Source organism: Uloborus diversus, chromosome 3, assembly GCF_026930045.1.
Source record: "Uloborus diversus isolate 005 chromosome 3, Udiv.v.3.1, whole genome shotgun sequence".
Taxonomy (NCBI): Eukaryota; Metazoa; Arthropoda; class Arachnida; order Araneae; family Uloboridae; genus Uloborus; species Uloborus diversus.
Genome location: NC_072733.1, coordinates 189,899,349 through 189,923,821, shown reverse-complemented (window position 1 = coordinate 189,923,821; position 24,473 = coordinate 189,899,349). Strand labels below are relative to the sequence as shown.

The 24,473-nt window shown below is 30.6% G+C and overlaps 2 protein-coding genes across 2 annotated transcripts in view; one reads left to right on the top strand and one right to left on the bottom strand.

Annotated features, from left to right (window-relative positions):
• Positions 1 to 1,662, top strand: part of LOC129218466 (multidrug resistance-associated protein 1-like) — an 80,807-nt gene extending 79,145 nt beyond the window's left edge. Inside the window, exons 18-19 of the mRNA XM_054852745.1 lie at positions 1,221 to 1,415; positions 1,501 to 1,662. Coding sequence (XP_054708720.1) covers positions 1,221 to 1,415; positions 1,501 to 1,612 — 307 coding nt within the window. The 3' untranslated portion in view covers positions 1,613 to 1,662. The remainder of the gene's footprint in view (positions 1 to 1,220; positions 1,416 to 1,500) is intronic.
• A 3,149-nt stretch (positions 1,663 to 4,811) lies between these two features.
• LOC129219096 (ryanodine receptor-like) overlaps positions 4,812 to 24,473 on the bottom strand; it is a 295,024-nt gene continuing 275,362 nt past the window's right edge. Inside the window, 7 exon segments of the mRNA XM_054853416.1 lie at positions 4,812 to 7,265; positions 7,267 to 7,302; positions 10,191 to 10,242; positions 10,415 to 10,515; positions 11,464 to 11,528; positions 13,218 to 13,325; positions 13,875 to 13,923. Of these exon segments, the coding sequence (XP_054709391.1) occupies positions 7,179 to 7,265; positions 7,267 to 7,302; positions 10,191 to 10,242; positions 10,415 to 10,515; positions 11,464 to 11,528; positions 13,218 to 13,325; positions 13,875 to 13,923 (498 nt within the window). The 3' untranslated portion in view covers positions 4,812 to 7,178.

Here is a 24,473-nt window from a genome sequence, read left to right as displayed (position 1 = left end):
TTAAAGTGACACCTTACTATAGTGGGTGTTAGTCATGATTCAATTTACAGAGGTTACCTCTTTAAGGAGGAAACTGTTGCTCACACCCTGTGTGATTGTGAAGTGTTTTCTGCCTATAGGTTTGAACACCTTGGTCATCATTTGCTTGAACCATGCGAGATTAATGATATTCCTATTAGATGTTCGCTGAATTTGACTTCAGCTACTGGTCTGTTTTAAGACTTCTGTTTGGAGACTAGTACAGTAGACCTCTGGTTGTAGTGCTTGATTCGGTTGAGCCCCCGTTTCATTCATTTCATTGCCCTGAAAATACAACCAGGGGTCACCACTTTAAGCTATTCAAATCTCTAACTAACCTGGGAATTAGGAAAAATTACTACTTTAGTAGGGTTATGGGCATTTAGAACAGCTTACCGGAAGAGACTGTAGTGAGTAAGAGGGTGTATAGCATTATGAGGGCTATTAATCTTCATTGAGGACCAATAAATTTACTAGGACCAGCTTAGATGGGCCCAGATCAGTTGCTGATCAGCACTTTTGTATTTCATGATGTGAACCAATCATACAAATACAAAAGTGACAGCCTAGCTAGGCTGTTCCTGGTTTATTTATCAATCCCCAATGAAGATTAAGAGCCCTCTTAAAACTATTCACCCCATTGTAAGTAACAGCTCCTTCTGGTAAACTATTCCAAATCTGAACAACCCTGTTAAAGCAACTAGTAATTTTTCCTGATTTCAAGATTAGTTTAGGATTTGAAAAGCTTAAAACAATGATCCCTGGTTTTGCCATCTGAGCAGATTATTAGATCATGAATGTCTTACACTTTAATAAATGAAAAAAAAAAAATGATTATGTTCCTTCTTACTCTCCTTATTTCACATAAACTGGGCTGTAACAATGTTTACTGAACTCATATTCTCATGTGAAAATTTCAGAACAAAATAACTTCTGTTCATGTTAGAGAAATAAATTTTGCTCGAAGAACTAGCTTGAAAGATTTTTTTATTAGTAATTTATTATACTAAGTATATTTCAGCTAATATTGATTTAGTAGTAACATTTGCCTAGTTTATGGCTGGTTTATGCAATGTAACTTGCTTAAGAAATAACTTTAAAGTATGCTTATAAAAAAGAGAAAAAATTTATCTTTATATATTCATTTTATCTGTCACTTGTTAATTCTTTACTTTCACCTGATTCTCTGGATTTTATTTTAGTGCTGGGCAAAAGCAGCTGATTTGTTTGGCAAGAAGTTTGCTAAGAAGTTCGAAAATATTGATTTTAGATGAAGCAACTGCAACAGTCGATACGAAAACAGACTCTCTAATTCAAGACACCATTAGATCAAGTTTTAAAGATTGTACTGTAATTACCATAGCTCATAGACTCAATACAGTACTGGATAATGATATGTATGTTTTCATCATTCAAATATTTATAAATAATGCATTTATCACTTTAAATAATAAATTTAATTTGAAACCTATTCCTTTGTAGAATTTTTGTGATGGACAATGCTGAAGTGATTGAAAGTGGAAAACCTTCTGAACTTCTGAACAGTAATTCTGTATTTTCTTCAATGTTGAGTGATGCTTCCTTTTCTAAGTAGTGATATACCATTCTTATGTACATAATTTAGTGTAATTATACTTTGTTGTTGATTTTGTCTGTTCCATTTTCTTTCATTTAAGTGACATACTTTAAACTATATTACATTTGAACCTTTGTTGAAACTTCACATATAAGTTATTTTACTAATCTTATTTTCTTTTAAGCATTACATTTAACTTAAAATGTTTCCAGATTCTGACTGGTGCTGGAGCTTAACTGTTTCAAATGTTTGAAACACTTTAAACGTTATAAGGTGCCACTCATTTTTAAAATAACTTTTATGCGTGTTTGGAAAAAAATAGTGGCTGGTAAAGAATTCTATATAATGGTGTGGCATAGTATAGCTTGACCACGAAAAGAAGGCGGATGACCTTGAAGCAAAAACATCATTTATATCATTTGTAATAGGTTGTTTGTTATTATTTTGGAATAGATAGGGTTAAGGAGACCATGCATCTTACTATTCGGTGCTTTCTGGCAGATTCTACCTATTACAAATGATGTTTCGCTTCAAGGTCATCCGATTTCTTTTCGTGGTCAAGCTTTAAGAACACTTTCCCAAATGTATGTCTTGAGTAAATTTTGGTAAACAAAGCCGAGTCACCAAGAAAATATTCATGGACTCTTAAATATTAAAATGTCTAATGTAGCTCTGCTTACTGTTGAATTAGTTTAAATTAGTAGAGCATATTTTAATAACTTAAAAATTGTTAATATATATAATCAAGGTATATTATATAATACTGAGAATGTACTCAGTAAAAGTGCAGTTAATCCTATTAGTTGGTAGTTTCTGCTCTTTAGTTTAATAGTTCTTCAATTGAAAACATTTCAGTTTATTTTCTCTAAAGAGCTTTCTTATCAGTGATAGTTCTGTACCTCAGAGCCAGACTGACGTAAGTCACATAATCACTACTTTACAAAAGAGAGGAAAAAGGTTTATCTGGCGCATACAAAGGCTGGGATGCATGCTCTTTTGACACTGTTAAAAAAGTACAAAGGATTTTTGTTTTTAAGAATTACTTTGCTGTGGCTCAATATGGAATAGGATTCTACATACAATGCACTAATAAACAGAAAATCAAAATTTTTGAACTTGCCCTAGTCTGACTCAGAGGTACAAAGTTGTTCTTTAATTCTTTTCTTAAACTTTCTTTTAAATATTTTTTGTTGAAAAATATGCTTTGTCCAGGGCTAATGTTGACAAATTTGTGTTTGAAGAAAAATGATGAGTTTAGACTGTTGGTGAACCTGCACTAGGGTGGTTCTTAAAAAAGAAGATTCAAAATTTTTATATTGCACCCTCCCATTTTGGCTTTTTATCTTAAGTCCTAAAGTTAAGACTATCATAAAAATTTGAGACAAAAAATTCTTAGGAGTCATTACTGAGCTTCAAAGTTATGAAGATTCAACATTTTTTTCAAAAATTGAAGTAATGTTTTCATTGAACTGATAAATACATAATAAAATTAAATACCAACTACTGAATACAGGAAATTTACATTTCCCTTTTTACAAGGTCAACTCATATTCAGCTTTAGGAAAAGATACTAGCTTAGCAATAGCTAAAGTTGTTTATGAAACAATTAGAATCTTTGTAAACTCATAACCAAGTCAAATGTCTGAGTTTTGAAACACTTTTTTAGTAACAACAGGAGTGTTTATTGACAAAAAAATAATCAGTGTCTCTGGATTGCTTGACATTACACTTTTCTTGAAATCATGCTAGGGCATAATTAGTCCAGTAGACATGCATCAGACCTTCTCACATAAGATCCGGTAGTTCTGTTTTTTGTTTTTTTTTTTTTTTTGCTGAGACGTATGATATTCGTCCAATAAACAATCCAAGTTTGTGTGTTGTGGCATATTATCTGCTGCGGCAATACTATGCTCAAGGCTGACCTGCCTTGAGCATATTATTGCCGCAGCAGATAATATGCAGGAAAATACAGTGCAAGGAAAGTAACATAGTTGTTAAGTTTTATAGAATTCGCACTACTATCAGTCTTCATACTTATTTAACTTATTTGTTTATGCTCAGTAAAAACTCCACTCAGCTGTATCGCATGACATAATCTGCGATCCCATGTTTTTGCTGGCTGGAAGACGTTGCCTGTATTGGATGTTTAGGCAGATTTTACACGTTCTTGGGCATGACTGGTTTCTGCATTCTGTAATTGGAAGGATGGAGCCTGATGACGTTGGCATCTTATCTGGCATCAGTATGCTTATATGAGAGCAATATAAGCAAGTGTTTGACTGTTGAAAATTGCTTCTTCTGTTTCAGTAGCAAGTTGCTACTGGGACACCGGCTGGGATGTTCTGCCCTAAGTTTCGACATCAAGTCTGTGTTTGTCTGAGAATATGCCGCAGATGGTACTTAGCTTAATCAGCCATTTGTGTTGATATTCCTCCTTGGTTGTTGAGGCTGCTGTCTTGTGGACTTAACCATTTTGTCTCGTTAGGTCTCGTTGTTGTTGGTCTGGTAGGCAGCCATTATATACCACTTGTCAATTTTTCATTTTAGTTGCTTTTATTACAACCCCTGACAAAGCTGAGTGAATGAAGTCAGAGTGGCAAATCTGGCAACACTGGAACTACTTCCTTGCACGTTTTTCCAAACTACACTCTGCTACTTTGGTTGTCAAAAATCTATAGCAATAGGTACCTCATACTAGTGGCTGGGACATGATAATTCATTTAGATGGATGGAGGGAGGGGGTGGCATAGCAAAGAATGCGCCAGTAAAACTTTTAGGGGGAGAATTTTTTTTTTTTTTTTTTTGAAGGGTTCTGGTTCTCATTCTTGGGAGGGGGGGGGGGGGTAGGCTCTGTTGAAAGATAGTAAATAATATAAAGATTTGTAATCTATATAGCAAAGAATAGACATACAGTGATGAGTGTAAAAGACGACATTAAAACATTTTCAGTCTACTTTTTTTTTGTCAAAGAGCCCTGCATTGACTGGCATGTAGGGAGTAAGTGAGGTTGACCAGCATGTGGAAAAACTCAAGGCTACTTTGTCCCCCCCCCCTCCCCCACCCTGAAAAAAACCTGAAAATGTTTTTTCAGTCAAACATGCAGATGTTTCAAGTTAAACAAAAAGCTGGATAAAATTAATGAGTATGTTGTTAATCCAGGTCATTCATTACAGATTTAGTTACAGTACAATAAAATGATTGACTCAGAAGGAATCACAGCAATTATTTATTTTTGTTAAAATTTTTAAGTTTAAATTCCAATAAGAAAGGTATGTTTATTTTTTATATTCATTGAATAGCACTATGAAATTCATTATGTAACAACAAAATATTTGAATTTTAGGAGCAGAAATGTTTGCTTCATTTTTATTTACTTTTTTTAAAGTAATTAATTAAATTTTTCTTTTCAGAGTAATAAAAAATACCATTATCAATATATCTTTAAACAAAATTAAACTGTTTATTACTAAATTCATTTTTTAAAGTTATACACATATTTTTGTAACCTTGTTTTTCCAGTAATATATAAGAAAAGATCCTGCAAATATTATTGAAAACCTGGTGAACCTCAAATTTTGTGGCTTTCCCTCTGATGCTGGGCAATACAGGAAAAAATATTACAATAGTTGAACTTAATTTTAATTACCATCAGTAGCTTTTATCTTATTTTTCTAAAACAACTTTAAACAAAACAAAATTTACATAATCTTGCATGCTTCAGTTGGTTCAACAAAAGAAAAGGGTATTCCACTTCTATAAATTACATCAATTTATTCTTTATCTTGTTCATACAAGAACCTTGTTATTGGAGGTTAGTTGCAGGAAAAGGATTTTACTTTATACACTGCTCGACATTGAAAATGCAACACCAAGAAGGAGTGTTCAGAAATTTATGCAAATTTTAGAGTAGACGTACATCACCGAGTTATGTAAATGATGTGAAGTGCGCAGCTCTCCGACACACGTGTCGTTATTTCTGACTGGAGAATTATCGAAGAAATTTTTTTTTTCTTGGAGGATACGTGTAACACGAGAGAATGCTAGGCCGCCGTCAACGAAGGCACTTCCAGCAGATAGACGATTTTACGAGGGGTATGGTGATCAGACTGAGAAGGGGAGGTTGGTCCATACGTCAAATCGCAGCTGATACCCACATGGATGCGAGCACGGTGCATCGGCTGTGCCGAAGACGGTTGGAACAACAAAATGTGGCAAGATTGAGGGGTGCAGGGGCAGCCAGAGTGACGTCAGAACGCGTGGATTGACGCATCGACCGACAAGCTGTAGCAGACCCACAAGTCACTTGTTCCTCGATTCTGCAGCAGGTGCAAGATACCCTGAATGTTCCTGTGTCAACCAGAACCATTTCCCGTCGTTTGGTCGCACGTGGTTCGCAATCACGGCGTCCGCTAAGAAGACTGCCATTGACCCCACAACATAGACAGCAACGTTGAGTATGGTGCCGGGCTAGAGCGACGTGGATGACAGAATGGCGAAATGTCGTGTTCTGAAATGAATCCCGCTTCTGTTTATCCAGTGATAGTCGCCGCATACGTGTGTGGTGGAGACAGATCTAATCTGGCAGTAACTGGAACTTCCCACTGCAGGACAACGTGAAATAATGGTTTGGGGCGCAATTGCGTACAATTCCATATCACCTCTAGTTTGTATTCATGGCACTATGATGGTCAAACGATACTTGGATAATGTGCTGTGGCCGGTGGCAATCCCTTACCTTCAAGGGCTACCTAATGCAATTTTACAGCAGAATTTTTTTTCAACGCCAGACCACACAGTGCTCACATCTGCCAACATGCTCTCCAAGGCACACAGATGCTTCCCTGGCCACCATACTCTCCTGACCTGTCACCAATCGAACATGTGTGGGATGTGATTGGATGCCGTTTGCAGACTCTGTCCCTGCCTCGTTCTGTGGCAAATGGTTGCAAGGGAATTGAGAGCCATCCCTCTGGACACCATCCGAACCCTTATTGACTCTATGCCTAGACCTGTTTCTTCGTGTATCGCTGACCACAGTGGTCCTACATCCTACTGAGCCGACGCCGTTCTCGCTCTGTATTCTGCCTATTAATTTTGAAATTAAGATCATTTATTATTCCTTGCTCTCTCTGTCTTTTTTCCAAATTTCATCACTTTCTGACCACTCCTTCTTGGTGTTGCATTTTAACTGTCAAGCAGTGGTAAAAACATACCTGTCATTGATGTTAAAAATGTTCACGAAACTTTCAGAAAATGCTCCTTTTTTTTGCGTCACTCTCTTTAGTTTCACTATTTTCTCAAAATGATGAGAAAAGTAACCCATTAAATAATTCAATAAAACAATGAAAATATGAAAAGTAAAAATCTTGCTGCAAATTAATGAGTGAAGTGTATATTTGCAAAACATCTTTGTCTTTATTTTCACATTCTGTACATAAATAGCCCATGCGATTCGTTTAGTATTTCAGAAATCGCAAGAAGTCAACAGTCCTACCAATCTTTCTATTCTTCTTCCTCGATCGACTTCTTTACAAAAATCGAAATCTTTAAAGATTGTCTTCATGTAATGATCCCATTCAACATTTCATCGTAATTGACTTTTAGCTTGTGCCTCCCATGAGTTCATCTTCATATTGCTTTCTGAAACAGTCACCAACAGGGAAGAAGTCCCAACATCGCTTTTGGTAGAATTCCCAAACATAAGTTTCCTATTGGATAAAAAAGATTATTTTAAAAGCTTCCAAATTAAAAAACTGGACAGCCTCTTTAAATTTACAAATATATTCTGAAAGTTTTTTTGAAACAATGCCGAAATGGGGTTTAAAAAATCAATTTTTTAAATCCTGGCGTAATTGTTTTTTTATTTAGATGGTGAAATTTATTAACACGTTGAATGCTGTGTAGGTCACTGGGCTGTAATTCTGGTTCAGATCTCACAGATTCATGGCAATTAACATGTCAACATTTTGAAACTTTCCATGTGTAGGGAATAAATATTTCAATACGGATCTTCTCTGCACAAACAGATTTTTTTTTTCTCTAAAATATTTCTGTTGTAACTTATTTGCTAAAATATAATCTCATAGCGTACAGTACCAGAGCTGATGAAAATTGGTTCGAACCCCTAATAAAAGTACTTCCATACTAACATTTTCAGAGGTAATGCTTACAGAAAAAAAAAATTTTGAAAGTAAACTGTAAAACTCATGCATTTATGCATGGCATTATGATGAAGGATGCATATGCATTATGCATATGCATACTCATACTCATGCATATGCATGAGTATGAATTTAAATTTTAAGAATATGCAAACCTATACAATATATGTTTATTTAGTTTCCGAAAAAACGATCACTTTTTTTTAATCCCTATAAATTGTTACTCTTAAATGTTTGAATGTTTTCTTGCATGGTACATAAAAAATACTGTTTGCTCATGATTGAGATCTTGCTGGTAGCTAATATTTAATATTGCTTAGCAAAGAATAAAGCTATTTTTTCTAACTTTTTAAAATGAGTAGTTTAACAATCAATTGCTATGAAATATGAAATGATGTGACTTCAGTTTTCTTGTTTTTAAATATTTTCAAACTGTATAAAGAAAGTGTTTCCAGAAATCAATTGATCCTTTCACATCTCATTTAGTAGCTGTCGGGCAGAGCGGGCCGAGGCGCCCTCAAGCCTGAACACATTTTTTTATTTAATTTTTTTTAATTAATTAATATTTTTTACTATTTTGTTGCAATTTCCTTTTTTCGCTCACAAACCTGTGTGACTTCCCTTCGCTTTTTTTTCTTTTCTTTCAACTCGTAAACTTGTGTACCATTTTTTTTTCTTTTCCTTTCTTGTTATTTTCTATTCTCTCTGTCTCTCTTTTTTTTTTTTTGCACCTTTTTTTCTCGCTTTTTACACCTTTTTCACCTTTCACCCCTTTTTTTTCTTGCGCCATTTCGAGGCCAAGGTTGACGCCCTCTTGCGGGACCCAGTCTGCCCCTCGTAGCTGTATAGATAAGAGTTTTATATTTTTTCAGTGTTTTCAAAAACATAAAATTCTTATGTCAATTTCTATTACTAAATGAGATGAATCAATCAAGTATATTTTTAATGTAATTAATCTAAATAAAATCAGATTTTTTTTTTGTCAAGTGTAGTGTCGAAAAGTCTTCTTAAGTTCCCTCTCCCCTCCTTATATCGTGCTTGTCTCGAGAGAAGTGTGATATGTCCGAAAGCGCAATATAACCTAGGTCATTTAAACTAATAATATTTCTAGCATTCAAATGATTAATATGTGTGTCTATAATATGTTTTTTTTTATAATATTTTGGCTGCTTTAAAAAGAAAACAAAAAAAGGATGTAAAAATTTTCAGCTCTTTCAAAAACGTGAAAAAATAATTTAATACATTTCAATAGCTTTTTAGTGAAGTAATTATTACTTTAAATGGAACAAATTCATTACACTCCTGTTTTAATAATGGACAAAAAAAGAAAGAAAACAACAAATTTTCCTTAGAAGTATGATGCTTTACTACTTACGTGGACTAACAGTTAAAGAAAAATTTTATTACCTTTTTTTGAGGGGGAGGCAGAGGAATGGCACAATATATCTGAATGACCAATGTAACAAGGTGTTACTGTTATTCATACTTTTTTTTAATCTTTTCCTTTGAAAATGCTATCTAAAATATTGCTATAAGATTGGGTCATTTTTTTTAACCTTTAAAAATTGAAACTGTATGAACTAATGCATTCATATGGATTTAAAAACCTGTATCTAATGATAGCATTGGGAACTGATTGCTCCACATCTATTTCTCACTATGTTGTGAAACATTTTGATAGAGGATTTCAGTATTGCACAACAAACTAAATATTCTAACTCTTAACTTTTTTTTCTCCCTGATGGATTTAAACATTTTTATTTTTTTATGTACCTATATGAAGGTGGTTTGTCATTTTTTCTACAAAACTATTTTTCCTAAACATTTTTTACATATTATATTATTTGGACCACCAAAACACATTTTATGCTTTTAACTTTTTAAAGTTTTTTTCTTCATCTTTAAAAAAACCTATTTGAATTTTGTAAGTTTTTCTTTAGTAGCATGTTTCAAAAAGTATTTTCTAGTTCATTTTTCTCTTATCCATTTTTTGCATCAAAACTTTCTTCATTTCGTTTCACTTTCTTTTTGAAACATTAAAAAATGCTTCTAAGTTTTTCTTTTTTCAAATATTTTTACAGCAAATCACTTCTTTTTCTTAAATCGATGTTTCATAATCTTAAAAATTTTTGTGTTCATCCCACTTTAACTGTATCTTCCGTTTTGCAGACCTGTTATGAAATTAATTTTCAGTTGTTGCCTCAATATTTAAATGTTTACATGAATCTGTAAAGATGAGGTATGGTTTGAGACTTTAAATTTATTTACTATTCTAGGAATTGATGATTTTAAAAGTTTTTCAAACTTGTTACTTGCTTGAAATATATTTTTTTCTTTTCAATAACTCAAATGCACATAAGTAGATAAATGTAACTTATGTACGCATAGACCTGAAAGCATATATTTTGATATCGTTAATTTAAGATGATACTTACTTGACCAGTATATTCTGTATCTGGCTTATTGATTAGATGCATTAAGAAGAACCTGAAATGAAATAATAAATCTGAAGAGCAATATAATTTTTCATCATAGATTTTAAAATGCTAGCAAATTCAAAGCATTAACAAGGCTTTATAATTGTTTAGTTAACATCTTATCTCATTATTTTTCAGATTTTTCAATTATTATAATTTCTTATGTTGTAAAAATTACTTACATGTAATTTGCAAGATTGTGCTCTTTTTGTACATGCGTGTCAAAACCATGTGGGACTTTATCAAAGTAGTCTTTTCCAATGCCACATATGAAACAGTTTGACTGTAAAAAGAAAAAGAAATTATGCAGTACAAAAAAAAATAATAATCCAGTTTATTAGTTATGTCTTGCAGGGGGAAAAAAATTGTTTCATTTCCTATTTGACAATGTGCTAGATTTTATTTCTTAAGACTTTTTTTTTAGTGGGGCTCAAATTTCAATTACTTTCCTGAGCATTAGGTTTACTGAATTTTTAGAAAGATTGCAGACTAATGATTTAGACTAAATTAATATTGAACCCTTCAGCTTTTGTTAACTCCATTGTGTTTAGTTAGATTCAGCGGCTATGAGTTTATTTTTTTTTCACTGTTTAATATTGATTAGGTTAAAGATTTTAAGTATAAAACAACGCCATATTTCATATAACTAAATAATATAATTTTGTTTAATGCATTTAGATCTTTCATACCAATGTTATTTCATGCAATGGAATAAAGGAGTTTAGTTAAAGGAAATTGTAAGTTTAATATGCAAATAAAGTTGAAATGATTGTGAAACGTCATGCACACAGTAATACAAATTGCATCACTCTGGTTTAAAAGCGATAGAGTTTGAGAAACTTTCTCTTATTTGTCTTTAACTCACATTGTTTGCTACATGTGGTAGAAGATTCCCACCTATCTGCCTACCTTCTTGTTATTTTATCTTGCACTCCATTAATGCTTTGATTACTTCAGTTTTGTTCTATTTTTAAGCAATATGTTCGCAAAAATATTCCCTAACCAGATAAATATGCAATAGGTAAACCATACATTTTTGAAATTGTTTCAGTAACTGATTTTGCATGAGAAAACTAATTGCAAAGAACATCAATGTTTTTAAAATGCATTTGATTGTTTGATGCAAGTTTTAAAAGTTTTATTCATTAATTTAATAACGAGAAGTGAGTTGATTCTAACATGAAGTTGTTTGCATGAAATTATAAAATAATACTTGAAGTGAAATACTCACCTCCATGTCATCCACTACACTTTGAAGTTGGTCTCTCAACTCACCAAATGCATCAATGATCAAACCTGAGTTAGGAAAAATTTATTAGTTGTACAATGTGTAAATATTATATAATTATTAACACAATTTTTTTCCTAATTTTAAATTTTTTCATTAGCAATTTGCGTGAAGTCATTACAAAGCAATTGTTTCCGGGGAAAAAAACCAAATGAAGATGGGATAGAAAAGTTTTGAACAAAAAAAATATTGATAGACTTATTTAAGTTTCCTTCACACTAATGAAATAAAAGAAGGGCTTGGGGGCAGAAACGGGACAAACCCCAAGGAGTAACTTTTCGAACAAAATTTTTGTTCCTCATAACTAAAATTGAAATAAACATGACAATGGACTATGTCATTTGGAGAAAAGCATAGCTGATTTAGGTATTGCAGAATATAGAATGTATAATATGTTTGAAAAATTTTACAAATATTTTTTATAAGTTTGAAATTGGCCTACTGAATAATTCATATCATGTGGCATATCACATTCTTGCCCCGAACCCTTTAAATATATGATATCCTGATTATAACACTCAAAAATTGCAGTTTATCTTAACATCTTCATATTTTGCTTAATTCTAAAATTTAAATAAAAAATTTGAGAGAAGGAATAGGCAGTATACAACTTTGTACAAATAGCATTACTATACTGCCTATATTTTTTCTTCTCAATTTTTAATTTGGACCTCTCAATTTGACTGGCTGCTGTAGAATTAAATTAAATATAAAGATATTATGATAAACTGCAATTTTGGAAGGTCGTAAATAAGAAATCGTGTACTTATTTCATAATTTTAGTAAAAACCACGCTGTAGGTTTGCACTTGGTTTTTTTAGAGTGTAGTTTATAGAAATAGTCTTTAGATTTAAAAAATAAAGCATTTTTATATTAATTTTTTTTAATTGAATTAATTTGAGGCGAAACGTTTTGAAAATTAAAACACATTTACCTGTTACCTATTCATATATATATAAATTTAAAAATCTATTCACTTTTGCTGAAATAAATGTGCTGCGCATTACAAGGTAATACCTTAAATTTACCGCTAATCAGCTCTAAATTTGCAAGTTTGTATGCTCGAATTCAACAACAACTTTGAACGGACATAGTTAAAAGGAAACAAGAGAAAAGCTGTCAAAAACCCTTTTAAACTGCAGACTTGACTTGAATCAAATAAAGAGTCACAAACCTGCGTTATTTGAATAGTTCCAAATTCCCCAGAATTAACAAATCTATGCATGTTTACGTTCAGCCTCGAAATTAGTTCGTTAACTTTATTAATAAAATTCACTTCATAATAATTATTATTTTTCATTGTTTTTGGCATCAATAAAAAGTGGAATCAGCTAGCGTTAGGACAGGGAAAGTAACTTAAGAAATGATCTTTAAAAAGCCATTAACACAGCCTTGTGTTGTGATATCACAATACTTTAAATCCTGCAATAGTGATAGATATTATGTGTTATGTTTTCAAAAGAAGAAATCATGCAGAAAGGAATTTTTTCTTATAAAATTCAATTTCAATCCCAATAAAGGAAAACTTTATTCCTTGTAAATAGTTCCTAACACAAGAAGTCATTTTGATGAAATTCGTTATGGAGATACTTTTTAATATTATGTATTTATTATTAATACACCTTATATAAGGAAATCCCTTTATATAATTTTTTCCCCATTAAATTTTTGAAGTAAAGATAATGTTTTGTGATTACCTTGAATGATAGCAAGCAAAATGACAATGACGAAGAAGAAAAAGGTGATATCAAAAAGGATTCTGTACGCTTCATAGTCGTCGCCATCTGGAGGCTCAATTTCATCACCTGGAGGGAAAAAAAAAAATATATAAACTATATAAAACTACTTAAGTTTATGTATGCAAATATAATTTTTACCTAACTTTAAACATAAGAAAATCGTTGTTAAAAATAAAACTGTATTTTCTCTGTAATTAGATAGAAGAAAAATAGTAAAATTTGAAAATAATAAGAATACTTACAAAATCTTTCATCGCAAATGTTTTAGTCTGCCTTTCGAAACAAAATTGAGAAAAAATGCTAGCAGGTGCTCGGATTGTTGCTCAAGAACGTCCAGTTTTGTAGGTACAGTGAAACCTGTGTAAGTTGACCACTTGCAGTGTGCACTATTTTAATGGTCAACTTAAACAAGTGGTCAACTTACAAAGGTTGATTTATATGATAAGGGCTAATTCCGTGCCTGAAGAAAGCGATCAACTTACAAGGGTGGTCACTTTCACAGGTTTTACTGTATGAGGAAACGGGTTTTTTGAAACAGGACACCTGTTTTTCTTTTAATTAATGTTTCCAAAAAAATAGAAATTGATTTGAAAGTAGAAATTTTGAGACACTTACCTATGCCACCACCAGCTCTCACACCTTTGTACAAGTGGAAAACAAAGCACTGAAATAAAATAGAGTATGAGTATATATTTTTTCCTAAAAATACTGATTTGTAAATGTAAATTGGTTAGTAAAAAAATATTTTTGCCTTTTCTTTCAGCAGTAACATCGTTTCAGATTGAAAGTTCAATACAGAGCTCTTATGATTTTTGAAACTTAACGTGGAGCGCTAAAATTCCATTTGAAGTTACAGTACTTGTATATTTGATGAGAATAGTTTAAAGTACAAACAGTGCTAAACAGTTTCCTTTTTATGCATTAAAATTTTCTAATGTTATCACCCCATGCGTTATATTTTACATCTCAAGCGTTAAATTATATAAGGAAAAGAGAAATGCACTTCGATTTTGACTCCAAGATACCTACACGTTAGTATCATTTTCGGACGTGCGCATAGGAACTTGCTATTTTTATTTGGCCATGAATATTAGATGAAAAACGTCAATACACTCTCGAGTAATTTTGTTTCATTTAATATTAATTATTTCATTTCTTAATTAAAAGTTGCAGACTGAATTAAAAATTATCTATGGAGCTCAGTTTGAGAAGCTCTAATCTGTAATAACCTCTAAACCAATCAGCTTTATATCCTTTACATTTTAGATTGGTTTCACTCTAAACAGAACTTGCTTCTTAAGCACAGTAAAAGGTTCTTAATTGTTCCTTAAAACAACGTAAAAGAAGGAATCTATACATATAATAAAAATAAAATGTTTGTGTATGTGTGTGTGGCGCGCATCCCGGGAAAACGGTGAGGCCTAGAAAGAGAAATTTGGTATACAGGTGTAGTTTTTGCTGAAGTTGTGCACCTCGGGCTTCGATTTTTGAAATTTTAATTAGAAAAAAAGTTATTTAATGTTTTATGTGTTTTTTTGCACTTTTTAGTACGTTTTACCTCACAAACCCCGAACCAATCGCACTACATAAATATTTTTTGTACTATAGTGTAGGAAATTTAATTTTAAATATGATGAATAAAAAATTTTTGAAGATAGAGCACTTTTTGTATTTTTTATGAATTTTTGAAAAAAACTTTAATTTGGATTTTTTCCTGGGTTTTATTTTTTTCTAATATCATCCTGCGAGAAGTATCCAAGCCTCATTTCTAAAATTTTAAGTTGGTAATAGTAAAAACATTTCGCCCTCTTCAGAAAAAAAAATTTCTTAAAAATACGCAATAGTTTTTTTTTTACAATTTTTTTAATGCTGAACACATCATGTCTTTCCACGCATCGGTCGAAAAAAAGCGTTCTTCAATCTCTTATGTCTCTGAAGTCACTATTTGGATTTCGATTCGATATTTATGATGGAATCTTAATCGCAAACAAATGTTAATCTTTTTTTTTTACCTATATAGCTTACTTCTACATTTTATGAAGTGATGACCACGTGTTTTTCCGGCAGCGCTTGCTTTTTTTCTTTCCTTTTTTTTCTTTTATTTAGGGATTGCATTTATTTCTTTTTCAATACCCCCCGCCGAAGCTGGACGTTTTGCTGTATCTATATTAAGTTACATTGCATAGTTGTGCGCATTTATTTCAATAAAAACAGCGAGATTTTTTTTCTTTGTCAAACGCTACTTTTTGCACACTACGGGGAATTTTGGAGATAACTTTTTTTTTTTTTTTTTTGCCCTACTTAAATAAAAAGAGCGGTTTTTTGAGTGATCTTTGTTTTTATTAGGAAATGGGCGGGAAGGTTGAAATAAATGGAGATGGATAAGAAAATTTAGAGATAGATCGTAAAGGTAGATAGCCGCCGAAGGCGGCAATCTTTGCGTAAAAATGCACAAAATAGCACAAAAAAAGATAGATGGATTGATTAATACTGCTGCCAAATTTATTTAAACAGCTTCCGAAGGCGGCAAATTTGAAGTAAAAAGGTAAATGACAAGTTAGCCAAACAGCCGCGGTAGGTGGCTGCCTGCATAGAATGGCGAATGCCGAGGCCTTCGAGATAAAAAGGCCATCCAACTAGCAAATGACGTCATCGTTTGTCGATCCACAATGATATTGGGAAGGGTGCACTTCGATTAATATTTTGGTTAAATAAAACTATTTGGTTTATTTATTATTGTCTTCTGTTATTCAAGTAGCATTACAAGTTCTACTTTTTCATTTGAAAACATAAAAAGGAACCGATAATCATACATTAAAAAATACACTGAGCTTAATTAATAGTCTTACAAAGTATTCAAATAACTAAACACGATTTTATTTTACAATCATGTTAAAACAAAGTGATAAATAAACACAGTTTTATTTTTCATTAGAAATTGTTTTTTAACTAATCGCATTTTAAGTACTCGTATATTGTATTGAAACATTAAGAGTAGGGGAATAATGAGAGTTCTGCAACAGGAGGCGGTGTTGCGGTGTTAACACCGCCTCCCCCTCCCACTCTTCCTCCCACCGCGGTGTTAACACCGCCTCCCCCTCCCACTCTTCCTCCCACCGCCTCCTCCACTTCCTCCCCACCCCCTCCCGACCTTGGGGTTGACCCTCCCCACGACCGGGGCCGCCGCGAGAACCCGTAGAAGGTGACGAGGGTTTTTCCCGCGTTTTAGATATTTTTCCCGCGTTTTCGGACTTAGAATATTTTGAACTTGTTGTCATGACAACCAGAGTTTTTAGTTTTCGGTTGGCAACACCTGTTGCTATGCTTTAACTTATGCGGTGTTTAACGTTCATGGCGCCATCTATTGAGAGGTTTATTTTTATTTTTTTATTTCTACGAATTTAATTATTTTTATTTTTACAGAGTGTTGAAGTTGGGAATCGAACACCCAAACTTTGAGTTAGCAAAAACGTATGCTAACCACTATGCTATATTTTTCATTACTCTTTCAGTCTTAATGTGAATCTGTACCATGACAACGAATATTACAATTAAATTAATTTTAAAACCATCAGTTAATTTACTCTTTAGTACTAATCATGGCATATCATTAACTGAATTTCAGCTCATAATTGAAACTATCATCATTATTATTATTATTTTTCATAATAACAAAGTTTTCACTTAAGTAAAGATTTATTTAAATACAACCCATTCGAGATTTTAGATTTATTTCAATGCTTTGTGGACTTGAAATATATTTTAAACTTTGATTTTCTTTTTCATGCATTTCAAACTTTATCCTTTTTATTTTTTCTAACTTGTTAAATTTTCTTTTTTCTTTGTCAAATTTACAAATAATTTTTCTAACTTGTAAAAATTTCGAAGAAATAATTTTCTTAACTAATTTTTTTTTTTTTTTTTGACTTTCATACAACAAAATATTTTTTCTTATTTGTTAAATTTTCTAAGAAATAATTAACTTAAATATTCTTTCATACATTTTGAACTTTAACGTTTTTTCCTGTCATTTAGCACTTTGATTTTTTTTTTTCACTATTTTAGCGTTTTTCAATTATTTTCAGTCTTTAACTATTTTCTTAACTTTTTAGTCTTTAACTAATTTCAAGCATTTCAGACTTAGATTATTTTTTCGTGATTTCGATTTTTTTTAGTATATTTTAGAGTTTGATCATTTTCTCGCTTGTTTTTACTTTATCGTTTTTTTTTTTTTTTCCCGATATTTTTAAACTTAGAAATTTTTCACAAGTAGTGACAGGAATCGAACCTTCAAATTTTTCAAAACGTTATCATGTCTTCAATTTTTGCAATCATGTCAAACTTGCAATCAATTTACTCGTAGTAGTAATTAACACTTATCATTAACAAATTTTCTCAGATTTTAAAAAATCAACTTAATTAATTTTTTCCAGTAAGCAAATTGCGCACTCAAGTTACATTCCAACACTGCATATATGTTTCAAGAGTTTCATTGAATTTATCACATTCCATTTAATTAACTCTAATAATTACTTTTTCATTAATACTTAACTTAATCATTTTATCATACATTTATTCCAGTTACAAAATTATGCTTAAAAGTTATTTATTTTTCTTAGCACAAGAGATTTTAACATGTTCCTACTAAAATGCTTTTCACTCTAGTTTGAGTTTACTAAAATAGCAACTCATTTACGATTTAGATTCATTTAATCGTCTTTGATTCTTTTTTCATTGTTAATATTTTACATTATCACATACGTTATTATTTTTATACATTTATCCATTTAATTTTCCAAAATCTACAATCAATTTACTCTTCGTATTAATTAACACTTATCACTATCAAATATTTTCATGAATTTTAAAAATTATCTTCTTAAATAATTTTTTACTGTAACCAAATTTCCCACTCAAGTTATATTTCATCACTACATATGCTTTTCATGAGTTTCATTTAATTTATCGCATTTCATTTAATTAACTCTAATAATTATTTTTTATCATCGATATTTAAGTTAATCATATTTTCCTTTATTTATTTTTCATGCAAACACTCTTGATGGAATAAAACAAATTTTTAAACTTTCATGAATTAAATCCCCTCTGACTATTTTATTTTACTTTACCATACTTTACTATTTTACTTACTGCGTTTTACTATTTATCATTCATTACAGCTTTTCCAAAATATTACTTTACAACCAACTAATTTCATTAACAGAATTTTCATTACAATTTATAAATTTCACTTTTATTTAATTATTTTTACCTACGCTAAAATAAAACACATCACATAAAAAAGTTAAACATCAATGAAGAACCCGAGAAATGTTAAAATTATAAGTCAAGTATCAAAACTTCATGTCAGCAAATTTTAAAAATAGACTTACCGAAAAATAACTTCTACTGAAATTCATTTCAAAACTTGGAATCAATTTACTCTTAGCATTAATAAACACTTATCATTAAGAAATTTTCATGGATTTTAAAAATCAACTTATTTAATTTTTTCCAGTAAGAAAATTTCGCACTCAAGTTACATTTCATCACTTTATATGCTTTTCAAGAGTTTCATTTAATTTATCACATTTTATTTAATCAACTCTATTAATTATTTTTGATTAGTATTTAACTTAGTCATTTTATTGCATAGTGTTTTACTTTATTATTATTATTTTTTTTTTTCATACAAGCACTCTTGTTAGAATAAAACAAAATTTTCAACCTTCATGAATTAGAATCACTTTGGCTATTTCATTTTCCCAATAATATTTTACTTTAACAACTAATTTCTTTAACAAAATCGATATCATTTATTTTAGTCTTTATCCTTTTCGAACGATACATTCAAATGGACAGCTATACGTTAAATTAAGAAACTTAATCTAAATTTTGACAAATTAAGTTATAGCTAAATACTGACTAAAATTAAGTACAAAAGACTAACCTTTTTGGGGTGAAATCCCTCAAGTACCAGCTATCGCGAAGTTATTTAAAAACAGTGAATGAAATTGTAATAAGTGGATTGTTAATTATAACTCAATCTCACAAAATTACAATTACACGCATGTTTTATTTGAAATCACTGCATACGGCTGGCTGCCCATCGTCGATTTGCAGAACGCATGCCGTGATATCGCAAATCAACTCGGCTGTTGAAAAAAACTACCGTAATGCTACAGCACTTCGGATCGTCCACACTCACCGAGACGAATTGAGAAAATGACTTTATCAATATTGCTATCTACCCCTTTACCGATAACAGATAACAAACCCCACGTGCGAGTATTATTCACCACCTGGCCTACGTCTTTCAAGTGATGTCACTGTTTCTGACCAATTAAAATTAGTTCACGTTTCTCAAATATCAAGCACATAGATCGGCAATAGCCTGATGTCTGGTTTTCCAAACAAAATTTTAGATTTTAATTCGTAGTTTCGAATTAATTTCTTTTTCATTTCAAACTTATAAAAAAAAATTTCCAGCTTGTAAGAATATTTCTTTCAAAAACAGATTTTTGATTCAAAACAGTATTTTTTCAAACTTGTAATATTTTTCTACTTAGAAAATGAAATCAAAAATTTTTGTTTTCTTTAATCATATAAAATGTTTTTTAAGAAATAATTTCTCAAACTTGTAATATTTTTCCACTAATTAAAAAAAAAAAATCAATTTTTTTTTTCAATCATATAAAAATAAATTTTTATTCTTACAACAATAAATTTTTCCGCAAAAATATTTTTTTCAAATCAAAATAATAATAATAATAATATTTTTGTAACATATTGTTTTTTTTTTTCCTTTCAATCTTTTTTTTTTTTTTTTTTTTTCAAAAATTTTCAAACTTACAAAATAAAATTTTTTCAACTGAATCTTCAAACGAAATGATTTAATTAAATTTAAAACTCAATATCACTTTACTCTTAGTATTAATAACCAATAGCACTTAACCATTTACTCTTTGCACTCTAAGTATTAATTAACACACACGCATTACAAATAATAATAATAATGTTTAAGATACTTACAAATCATCCACTCAAGCTTTCAATCACGTGTAATTGATCATGTCAATTTGCATGAGATGCGAAACCGTCATCGACATTCGGTGTGATGTGAAAACCTGCTACCATCTTAAAATTACTCGTAGTAGGTCAGGATGAATTTGGAAGTCAAAGTGTTGGCATTTTCTAAAAATCTGAATACTGTGTAAAACAACACAATTCTGCTCAAAAGTTCATGTGATATTCTATGACGTCAGTAGCAAGAGATTTATGTACACTTCTCATTGGTTAAAGTGAATATTCATTGGTTTATAGTGGATGTTTGGAGAATCATTTTCAGGGTGATTCTGAGCTTTGAAAGAGATCGTGAAATTTTATTCTATGTACTTAGGATTTTTCTTCACCAGCTAGTGTTAAAACCTAGTTTGATTTATTTTTTAAGTTCACAGGAAGTTGTTTTAGTATTGTGACTCCTAATCCTATGAGAGTTAAGAATGACTAACGCTGGTGAAAATCATTCTGAAACTTTGAAGCCTGAAGATGAACAGATGGGATGCAACGAACATGAAAATGAACATTGAGGCTTCTCCACAGCCTGATGATATGATACACTTGGGTGATTGTATTTTCACTTTAGGTGAATGCTTTTCGGAAACGTACACGCGTGCATATTAGAAGATATACGTGTGGGAAAGATGGTATTTTTCGACCAACTATGGATGGTATTTCCTTAGAACCAGATGTGTGGAGATCAGTTATTTCAAGCCTACGTAAAAATATAAATCAAAAATTAATCGAAGACCGTGATTTCGTTTTTGTTATAAAAAAGGAGAGTCGAGTGCGAATGGTAACATCTGTGTTAGTGTGCAAAGATTGTTCAAACTGAAACGAGAAGTGTTCCAGTTGATGCCTGATAGAGTTCTACTTTTGGAAAGCCAGATTGACAAATTGTGCTACGCGTCCCCTTGTATCTCACGTAGTGTCAAAGACAAACTTATGACTTATACTCTAAAAGAGTACATCCTTTCGGAAATTGAGAAAAAATATCCCTGTGATTGTCGATGTGATAAAATCAGCACATATACATCACAAGAAGTTCGTAAACTGGCTGATTCTCTACGTAAGTGACTATTTGATGAGCTCATATGCAACATAAACTACCTTTCTAAAAAAGAATGTGTGGATTGTAAAAATGGATTCATTTTTTTACATGAGAGTGCATGAATGTGAATCATTAACAAGGGGTCGAAAGTTCGACACTTTTTTCGAACGGGTTCTTTTTAATGTTAATTGGGAAAACTTGACTCGTGACTTCGTTACTTTGAATGTTGATAGTCCATGTTTAAAATGTCATGTGTCTGATTTATTTGATGCAATCGATGTTAAAAATACGCTTGAAAGTTTTGAAGAGTTTTACTTAAGGATGAAAGTTTTTTTAATTGTCTTTTACTGTGTGTGTGAATAAATTGTGTTTATCATTTTAAAAGAGACTTGTGTTTTGATTGAGTTGTTGAATATGGTTGATGGATTATACTTTGAAATCACTCTTACATATATTTTTTATATGCACTTTATTGTAAGTAATCTTTATACTATCGGTGTTGTCTTCATCTTATTGTATGGTTTTGTAATTAAGACTGAATGAAAATATAATTTTTGTAATATTTCTATAGTTTAATGCATGCGAAGGACTTCAAATAATGCTAAGTGGAAAGTCAAAATTAGAACCGTAAAGCTTAAACATGACAATGGTTTGAAAACAATACACAGTTATATTCACATACACAAACTCGTAAGTATCAATACACTTACATTAAAGAGAAATATTAAAGACTTATAAATTCTCATATGAGATAAGAACGCTCTTTCTTAACTTAGTTGGTCACATGATCGATAAAAGATCCTCACCTATTTGTGATTTGTCATGAAATAATATACATCGATAGATATGTTACTAAGTGTGTAATAGTTTTTATTTTTCTTAAATTCAAAGTTAAAACCAATTTGTTAATTGTAGGATTATATTAAGTGCTAAAAAAATGCGATATTTTCGCTTATAATTTCGGTTGATAAGTAAAGTTTTATTACAAGTTCCCTCACACGAATGAACAATAACATGCTAGATGGATATTTGAAAGCTTGAGTGGATGATTTGTAAGTATCTTAAACATTATTATTATTATTATTTGTAATGCGTGTGTGTTAATTAATACTTAGAGTGCAAAGAGTAAATGGTTAAGTGCTATTGGTTATTAATACTAAGAGTAAAGTGATATTGAGTTTTAAATTTAATTAAATCATTTCGTTTGAAGATTCAGTTGAAAAAATTTTATTTTGTAAGTTTGAAAATTTTTGAAAAAAAAAAAAAAAAAAAAAAGATTGAAAGGAAAAAAAAAACAATATGTTACAAAAATATTATTATTATTATTATTTTGATTTGAAAAAAATATTTTTGCGGAAAAATTTATTGTTGTAAGAATAAAAATTTATTTTTATATGATTGAAAAAAAAAAATTGATTATTTTTTTTTTAATTAGTGGAAAAATATTACAAGTTTGAGAAATTATTTCTTAAAAAACATTTTATATGATTAAAGAAAACAAAAATTTTGATTTCATTTTCTAAGTAGAAAAATATTACAAGTTTGAAAAAATACTGTTTTGAATCAAAAATCTGTTTTTGAAAGAAATATTCTTACAAGCTGGAAATTTTTTTTTTATAAGTTTGAAATGAAAAAGAAATTAATTCGAAACTACGAATTAAAATCTAAAATTTTGTTTGGAAAACCAGACATCAGGCTATTGCCGATCTATGTGCTTGATATTTGAGAAACGTGAACTAATTTTAATTGGTCAGAAACAGTGACATCACTTGAAAGACGTAGGCCAGGTGGTGAATAATACTCGCACGTGGGGTTTGTTATCTGTTATCGGTAAAGGGGTAGATAGCAATATTGATAAAGTCATTTTCTCAATTCGTCTCGGTGAGTGTGGACGATCCGAAGTGCTGTAGCATTACGGTAGTTTTTTTCAACAGCCGAGTTGATTTGCGATATCACGGCATGCGTTCTGCAAATCGACGATGGGCAGCCAGCCGTATGCAGTGATTTCAAATAAAACATGCGTGTAATTGTAATTTTGTGAGATTGAGTTATAATTAACAATCCACTTATTACAATTTCATTCACTGTTTTTAAATAACTTCGCGATAGCTGGTACTTGAGGGATTTCACCCCAAAAAGGTTAGTCTTTTGTACTTAATTTTAGTCAGTATTTAGCTATAACTTAATTTGTCAAAATTTAGATTAAGTTTCTTAATTTAACGTATAGCTGTCCATTTGAATGTATCGTTCGAAAAGGATAAAGACTAAAATAAATGATATCGATTTTGTTAAAGAAATTAGTTGTTAAAGTAAAATATTATTGGGAAAATGAAATAGCCAAAGTGATTCTAATTCATGAAGGTTGAAAATTTTGTTTTATTCTAACAAGAGTGCTTGTATGAAAAAAAAAAAATAATAATAATAAAGTAAAACACTATGCAATAAAATGACTAAGTTAAATACTAATCAAAAATAATTAATAGAGTTGATTAAATAAAATGTGATAAATTAAATGAAACTCTTGAAAAGCATATAAAGTGATGAAATGTAACTTGAGTGCGAAATTTTCTTACTGGAAAAAATTAAATAAGTTGATTTTTAAAATCCATGAAAATTTCTTAATGATAAGTGTTTATTAATGCTAAGAGTAAATTGATTCCAAGTTTTGAAATGAATTTCAGTAGAAGTTATTTTTCGGTAAGTCTATTTTTAAAATTTGCTGACATGAAGTTTTGATACTTGACTTATAATTTTAACATTTCTCGGGTTCTTCATTGATGTTTAACTTTTTTATGTGATGTGTTTTATTTTAGCGTAGGTAAAAATAATTAAATAAAAGTGAAATTTATAAATTGTAATGAAAATTCTGTTAATGAAATTAGTTGGTTGTAAAGTAATATTTTGGAAAAGCTGTAATGAATGATAAATAGTAAAACGCAGTAAGTAAAATAGTAAAGTATGGTAAAGTAAAATAAAATAGTCAGAGGGGATTTAATTCATGAAAGTTTAAAAATTTGTTTTATTCCATCAAGAGTGTTTGCATGAAAAATAAATAAAGGAAAATATGATTAACTTAAATATCGATGATAAAAAATAATTATTAG